This window comes from Orbicella faveolata, unplaced genomic scaffold, assembly GCF_042242905.1.
Source record: "Orbicella faveolata isolate gen_17 unplaced genomic scaffold, um_ofav_v1 contig_12, whole genome shotgun sequence".
In the NCBI taxonomy this organism is placed as follows: domain Eukaryota; kingdom Metazoa; phylum Cnidaria; class Anthozoa; order Scleractinia; family Merulinidae; genus Orbicella; species Orbicella faveolata.
In genome coordinates, this window is record NW_028301539.1 from 6,841,627 (window position 1) to 6,849,975 (window position 8,349).

Below are 8,349 nucleotides of genomic sequence, written 5' to 3' on the forward strand. Positions count from 1 at the left end.
ACTACAAACCTTGGACAAACTGGTGCACTAAATGCAAAGTCGAGGCGGACAAAAAATTCAAGAAGCACGGAAAATACATACCGCGGAAAGGAAAGACCTGCAACAAGCAGAAGGTAGAACAATTTTTAACTCTTATTTCTGTTAGCTCTCGTTGTACAAGCTAAAACACAAACAAATATATAAATAACGAGGACAATGTCATTTATAGGATGCCAATGACCCACGAAAAGAACAAGGTTATGAAAATATTTTGGCCGCCTTAGTTGCCCCACAGCTCGCACATGCGCAGACGTTTGACCGCTGTGTTCATGGGTCGCCCGCTGGGTCGCCCTTCACGTAGCCCTGCGCCTGCACTCAGCGGATTTTCCCCTCTCGAGAGGGGTCGACGGAGGCCGACGAACACTGGGAACAAAACATTAATTCGCCGCTCGTGGTAAGCTTATTTTACCCTGCAAAACACGTCGGATTTAACCATTTTGATCAGAGTTTTTAGGTTTCAAGTGATTTTTACTCTTTATTAGGTATCGGAAAAATTAATGCTCAGTGAGAAACATGTCAGATCATAAGCAACGTGTTCACGAAAGGTCTAACAAGATCCGCAACAAAAAAATTCGAAGTTGAACGCCATGAAATGTTGACACAAGAATAGGTACTTTCTTGAAAAGATTAAGAGGTGAGCCATCTGATATTTTTCATTGTTGATAGTGGTAGGCCTTAGGCTTGATTACAGTTTTACAGTGTAAGTAAACTTATTTTACACTAGATTTTTGATTCGGTCAGTGTAAAACGCAGACTGCGGAGCGCAAACTACAGACTAAAATGCAGACTGACCATTGAGTCCTAACCGAAAACAGGCTAACTGGAGCAATTTTTAGGCTAACCTAAGTGATATCCAGGCTAACTGGAGGGTATTCAGTCTAACCGGAGCGCGACTCAGCTGACCGGAGTGCAGTCTTTCACTGCAATTAGCCTGAATAATCATGTTTAAGGTCAGCGCCTGATACTATTATTATAAAACGATATGTACTTATGAAGTCTGTAGTCTGCAGTCTGCATTTTACTCTCAGTCTGCATTTTACCCCGGTCTGCAGTCCGCAGTCTGCGTTTTACACTGACGATTTTCAATTTGATTGCCAGCAAAGTGGAAGTGAAATCGGAACATCTTTGTATATTACTTAATTACATAGGCCATCAAAGAATATTCGACCGTACAGGCCCTTTCATAAAATAACCACAGAATCATTTAAATATATAGAACAGCTAAACTGTTGGAATGTTGTAAGCAGTATCATCAGTACAGAGTAAATGATGCAGTGCATAAATTAGTATCTTTAGAACATAAAGGAAAAAGAGTCTACTCCAATATACAATGTACTTAAATGTTGGGTGTTAAAGTTCAAAATATCATAGGTAATCAAATTTCTGTAGGTCCCAGGTTAGAATCTAGTTGTAGTTTACAACAAATTAGGTGGCTAGTATGTTAGTTGCAGTAATTTAATGGAATAATTTTGAATAATTAATTTGTTTATTTATTTATGTCCACTTATATTCTGTTTGCAGAATGCTAAAATGGATTCCTTTTATTGGTTCTATTTGACAAGCAAATCTTACAAGAGGCATGCAGGTTGTGGTTTCACTAGAGAGTACAACAGTAACCAGAGTTGTGGGAATATCGTTCCAGATTTGTACTATTCTTGTCAGGAAAAGCTTATACTAAGTATGTGTTGCTTGAATAAAACAATAACAAGGCTTAATCATTCTGTAATCATTGCAGGCTTTGTTAAATTTACTTTCTAGACTGTTCTTCATTTTTGGACTATTTGTATTTTGGCCAATGTACTATAATGTATAGTCCCTAAAAAGGCCAACCACTGTTATAAGATTGTACAATTGAAGTGCATGGAACCTATACAGTTATTGGAGAGCCTTACACTCAAACTCACAAAACCGTGAACACCTAAAATATGTCTGGAATGTTTATTGTGTTATAACCAATCATGAGCGAGATCTACAACCATAGAAACCACAGAAACGGATGAATTTCTATCGGTTATGGAACAAATTTGTTTTGTGACCGGTCTCAAAATCAATCCTCTATTTCTGTTACACAAGAAATTAGATAATTGCTGTTACAGGCTATTTAAACACTAGTGAAGAGGGTTTGGGATATTTTTAACGTGAGAAAACTGTTTTCACAAACCAATGTTCTGGGCCAACACAACTAGTGGCCGTTGAATCACTCAAGCGCAAACGATCCAAATCAGTACTTTCATTATTTCGTTTCATTATAATAATTTTGACAACAACGAAAAGCGACAAGTGATATTGATGAAAATAGAAGTCTTCCATTATATTTTGTAATATGTGAATCAAGTGCAAATTTATTTGTGAAGGAACAGCGGAAAATGTGAGGTGTTTACTGTTTGCCACAACTAATTGCAAAATTAGCAAACCTTTGCATTTATCATGGTCAATCTTTCCAGGGTGTTTAGATCACCAAACCACTGGGCACAAGGGATTGTAATTGTTTGCTAAAATAAACTGAGTTGCTAGTTTAAGCAAAGATGACACCAAGGTTAGCAAAACCACCAAAATTTTAAATTTTTATTCATCCCTATTTATAGCTGTGGCAAATTAACCATCGCTTCACTTGAGTAACTGTGCACAAACTAAATACTGGATGTGGTCCTTGATACAAAAGGATAGCAATGATTTAGACTTTCAGTAATATATAAAGACAGTGGGTGTATCTTGGGACAAAGCTAAAACCAAAACTATACATGTATTTACAGTTCCGTGACCTATGCAATACATCCTTGTTCTGTGGTTTGTGTGGTTTGAGATCTCACTTGTGATTGGTTATTACACAATAAACATTCCAGGCATATTTTAGGTGTTCATGGTTTTGTGAGTTTGACTGTAATAAGTATTTCTTTGAAAAATAATGTTTCCTGTGTTTTAAGGATACATTATTGGGAAACTTTGCTTGAACCCCTAACAAGTAAGCTGTTAGTGGTATTTCTGTCTTATGTAGTTTTGACTTACAGGAGTCACAACCAGATAGTACAACATAAAAGATTATCAATTGTTTACTCACATCACTCCTCTCCTCTTGGCAAGGAAGCTTAAAATGCATAGGGCTGTTTGTACTTCAAGCATCAATTTTCAGGGTAGTTAATTTTTCAGACATTCTAAGGTGTCACCCATTATATTTAGGACATTCATATGAAGTGGGAGAAGTCGTATATATCCACCTGTAGATTTGATCATTGACAAAAGAGCATGCATTTTCAATGTAATGGAAATTTCGATCATGTAACAAAACTGTCTCCTGTGCTTGGAGACATTATTACCTCCTTAAGCAGAAAGACAGCATTTTAATTAATCATTACCGGTATATCCTTTGTTTACTCAGTTCCTAAATCTCTACCATATCTCCCCCCAAAATATCAAAAGTTAATAGTATACCCCTGTGTAAAGTCGCAGATTTTTGTATCTATTGTAACTTGAAGATACAATTAGTGCTCTTCACTTCTGCTGGAATGGTTTCCACCATCTCCCAAAGTATTACTAAGTATAAGCAGGGTGTGGAGAAATGAAAACCAATTTTTTGGGCTATCCTCTCAGTAAGCTGTCACTATGATGTACTTGCCTAAAAGTCATTCTCACTAGCCCCCCAAGATTTAATCTCTCACAGTACTTCTGTAGTTTGAATTTCCTCAAAGAATTTCCCAAGGAACTGCTAGGCTTTGTGCTATCAGACATGACTTTCTTTGCAAGCTAATAAGTTCAGAAGCTATAAGCAGAAGCTATTTTCTTGAGTCAAACAACTCCTTCATGTACATGTAGAAGGAGTTGAACTTGCTGTTTTCCCTTGGCTGATAAGCCTTACAGGCAGTACAGGTACTTAAATAATTAAGCTATTTAGTTAACTTCTAGGTTCTAATTTGTTTGAAATAAAATTAGTATTGAGGTGTTCATGCTAAAAAAACCATTCAATCTAGGACTCAAATCTTACCCAATCTGACCTCAAGGATAATCTTCATTTGCACGTGACATGATCATTTTCAAAAATCCAAAACTAAAGAGCCACCAGATAAAGTTTTCATCCTCATCAGGCATAAGGCATATGTAAATTCCTGTGAGGGATACCTTGAGACGCCCCTCCCCCTCCCCCAGAGTCTGTACGGACGGCGTTTGCTCGCTCGCTCGCTCGTACGCTGACGTCATACCCAAATTTTCTCGGCTTGATGGGTTACCAATTTTATTTACCCATGGTGCTTCGCTGGCGCGCTTCGCGCGCTGAAGCTCCGCTGACAAAATTCAGTACCCAGTAACTGATATCAAATTACCCAAATTGTACATACATCAACTAAAAGCTGAATGGCAACTAGCCGATTCTACCAATAGTCATTACGCAAACAGGCATCACGCTAAAAGGCATCGCGCTAAAAGGCATCACGCAGAAAGGCATCACGCAGAAAGGCATCACGCAGAAAGGCATCACGCAAAAAGGTATCACGCGAAAGGTATTACACTTACTAAAAGGTATCACGCGAAAAGGCATCACGCAAACAGGCATCACGTAAAAAGGCATAACGCTTCTGCTTGTGTCTCTACACGTCATCTCCCTCTCGCACCATACTAAGGGAGAGGTGTAGCTGCAGTAGTGAATTCATGTTAAGGAGGTTCTTGTACTATCGCCAATGTCATACGAAGAACGCCCAGCACTTGTCCGCCATTTTGAAAAATACTCGCTGATCTCACCGATCGGAAAGAAATGCAATCGTTTCCGATTCCATTGCTCACTTGCTGCATTAACTCTCTCAAGGCACGCCTCCTGTACTGAATTAAGACCTCGCAAGGAGGCAAAGACGTAATGTCTCGGTCAAAAACTATTTGAGAAGGCTGTTACCCTACAAGACAAGAGTAAGAAGAGTTAGCCCCGGATTCCACATAATTTTTGTAACGGTGCCTTTCTGGGTGATGCTTTTTCGTGTGATGCCTTTAAGCGTGATGCCTTTTCGCTTGATGCCTTTTTGCGTGATGCCTTTTTGCTTGATGCCTTTTTGCGTGGTGCCTTTTTGCGTGATGCCTTTTTGCGTGATGCCTTTTTGCGTGATGCCTTTTTGCGTGATGCCTTTTCGCCTGATACCTTTAGGTGTGATGCCTTTTCGCGTGATGCCCTTCAGCGTGGTGCCCTTCAGTGTGACGTCTTTTCGCATGATCTCTTTAAGGAGTTTAAGCGTGATGCCCTTCAACGTGATGCTTTTTCGCGTGATGCCTTTAAGCTTGATGCCTTTTCGAGTGATGCCTTTCAGTGCGATGCCTTTTAGCGCGATACCTGTTTGCGTAATAACTATTTGTAGAATCGGCTAGTTGCCATTCACCTTTGGATTGGTGCATGTAAAATTTGGATGATTTGATATCAATTACTGAGTATTGAATTTTGTCATAGATATACCTCCATAGAGTCCATTCTGGTCATGGATTCATCGGTTCCTCTGATGCACCATGATCCAGACAGATCTTGGATCACTGATCCTGATCCGGATCACGCCAAAGAAACGCAGCTGGGAGCCATCTCTTTCAGTCGGTTGTTTTGCATATTTTAGAATTTAGGTAAACCCTGGCCTTACGGGTAACTCGTAGTTCCGTGATAAAACAATGATACACGTGTTAGTCGCTGATTGGGTCTTGAAGTCGTGAGAGGTACCATGGGGCGCGCACGCAGACATGACGTGTGCTCGCTTTGTCTGTTCCACTTCGAATGTTCAAAATATTCTTCCCAGACTGAAGCAGGTTCACCGCACATAGCTAGACAAGCAAAGCAATGGCATTAAATCAGCCACTCTTAGACTTGTTGACAGCACCTCGAGTGGAGAAAGTTTACATGGATCATGGCACCGGTGCACGCATGAACATCAGTGTGTTTCAAGCTGAAGTGAAGTCAATCCCTAAAGGCGCTTACATGGTCGGCCAAGTGGCTGTTCCTGCGCACACAAACGTTATCCCTCCATCATCTGTGATTCTCGTGTGGCCCTTGGTTCCGAGAGATGGTTTTGGCAATCTGATTATGCCACCGACAGGTTACGAGATGATTTGGAATGACAAGGGTTCGGGTGGCAAACAGGATGGTTCGTTTTGGCGCCCTCAAGCTCCTTACGGCTACATAGCACTGGGTGATGTGGCTTGTAATGGCTACAATCCGCCTTCGACTCAGTTTACATCCAAATACGCCTGCATTCGCGGTGACTTGCTGTCTGAAGGAGCGCTGGATACTGCAGTTGTGTGGACCGATCAAGGCTCGGGTGCTCCAATGAATGTCTCCATCTGGAACGTGAAAGGCAACGGACTGGGTGGATTTTTCAAGGCTCACGCGGGTTACAACAGGCCATCTTGCCAGGCCTTCGTCCTGCCTGCCAAGGTTTCCAAGATGGCCGTGAAACAACCTGCAGAACAATATCACCGTTTTCCCCAAGGTTTCCGTCGCGGACGATAGCTACAATACGAAGCTCGAGACTTTGTGGAAATGTTATGCTTAGAGCAAGAGTGATGCTCGTTTTATTGCTTAATTGCTTGGCCGTGAAACAACCTGCAGAACAATATCACCGTTTTCCCCAAGGTTTCCGTCGCGGACGATAGCTACAATACGAAGCTCGAGACTTTGTGGAAATGTTATGCTTAGAGCAAGAGTGATGCTCGTTTTATTGCTTAATTGCTGACTATGCAGTTATGTTTTAAATAATATCATCTCAGTTTTATTTCTAGGAATATAGATGTTGTTTTCGAGAAATGATTATTGTCTTGTCTGGAGATACCTCAATGCGCGCGCATGGTTTAGTTCAGACTTCCTGTTTTTCTGAGAAAAGGAACCTCGTGAGCGCATATTTGGAAAATTAATAACGCCATGAATCTCTACACTCAAATGATCCAGCTAAGTTTCCTTTTCGGCGAAGACGATAAATACCACCAGAACTGATTGTAGCCCTGCTATAGAACTGAACGGTTATTCGACTCTGTGGACATCCGCGTTATCACTTTCCTCTAGTAACACAACTCATCAGTTACGGAAGTCATCTGAAAAAAAAACATGGCTTCAAGTTTGTTGTTTTTGATCTGTCTTAAACCTCCTAATTCCCATCGCTGTCTTCAGCTAAACCACGACATTGATCTGCTTAAAGTTCGTTTACTGAAATAGTTGGCCCTTAAACGTTTGTTATGCAAAATGTGGACTGAAGTTTATCTGAGTGGGGTCTCGCGATCAATATGTTAATGGCCTTAATTCTATTGTCTTGTTAGCTCTATATGTATATTAATAAAGATCTATCTCAAAGTGTCAATCAAAAGTTTCTTTTCAGTGACCCAGTTAACCTTTTGAAGCCTTTAGATACGAATAAAGGAAAGAGTCTGTGGAAATATTAGCATAAACTAATCAATGTTTTCAGCGAACTGTTTGGCATGAAATCCGCACCTGGAAGAGAAAAGAAAAGACAAAAAAAAACGCTCGAGGAAAGTAACTCGGTTATGATACGAAATACGCCTCTCTTGTATCAGGAACTACTTGGGCTGCGATTGGTCAATTTAGCGGGCCGTATTCTATTCTGATCGATAAGCCTTCCTCAGGGTTGCTGCACTTTTCAACCAGCAGGTATATTTTGCAGGTTGAAACGACTTGTTTGGGTTGAAGTCGAATTAACCCCAGTATAAAGGCTAACCGCAAGCTACCTAAGCTAATTTAGGCTAACGAGAGTGCTATTAGGGACTCTAAGCAGGGGGAACGCGGACGGCGACGGGGACGCCGAAACCTGTGAGAAGGCTGGGGAGGGAACGCCGTTGTAGCGGGAATTCACAAACATTACGCAGCACCGTCGAAAATCGCGGTTTCCGCACAGTCAAGCTTAATAACATTATTGATATTTCGTCCTCTGTTTATCAGGATGAACTAGGATGACTTCATTGAAAGAAGTTCGCAATCAACTCTTGATAACTACTCTTGTACGATTTAAACCGCTCTAATGATCTCGACCAAGCTTATGATTCCTTCCCTGATTTTAACTTCGATGATTTGAAGACGACGATTGCCTGTCCGAATTTCGCTTCCACAAACGCAACTTGCCCCTTCTCGCTGAGTTGTAGAGTGAAGTAAATGAACTTATTATCAGCAGATGTTTAATCAGACTGGCGCGACAAATCGGTGTGCCGACTGATAAAGATCTAAGTAACTCACTGATCTTACGACTGAAAATGGAAACAGCTACAAAAGTTTTAATGGTGTCTACCCTTTTAAATGTGTTAGAATTTCACCATAATGAGCCATTTGACATTTGAGTACTTCTTGAAAGGAAA

The 8,349-nt window shown here is 40.7% G+C and overlaps 1 protein-coding gene and 1 long non-coding RNA gene across 2 annotated transcripts; both read left to right on the forward strand.

The window, feature by feature from the left end:
* The first annotated feature begins 323 nt into the window (after positions 1-323).
* Positions 324-1,796, forward strand: LOC149116325 (uncharacterized). Its single transcript, XR_016205382.1, has 2 exons — positions 324-673; positions 1,561-1,796. It is a non-coding gene; the product is annotated as an uncharacterized LOC149116325 (long non-coding RNA).
* A 3,928-nt stretch (positions 1,797-5,724) lies between these two features.
* Positions 5,725-7,349, forward strand: LOC110048800 (uncharacterized). The gene has a single exon (XM_020754575.2). It carries the CDS (start codon positions 5,834-5,836, stop codon positions 6,500-6,502), a length of 669 nt encoding a protein of 222 aa, XP_020610234.2. The 5' UTR covers positions 5,725-5,833; the 3' UTR covers positions 6,503-7,349.
* The last annotated feature ends 1,000 nt before the right edge of the window (positions 7,350-8,349 follow it).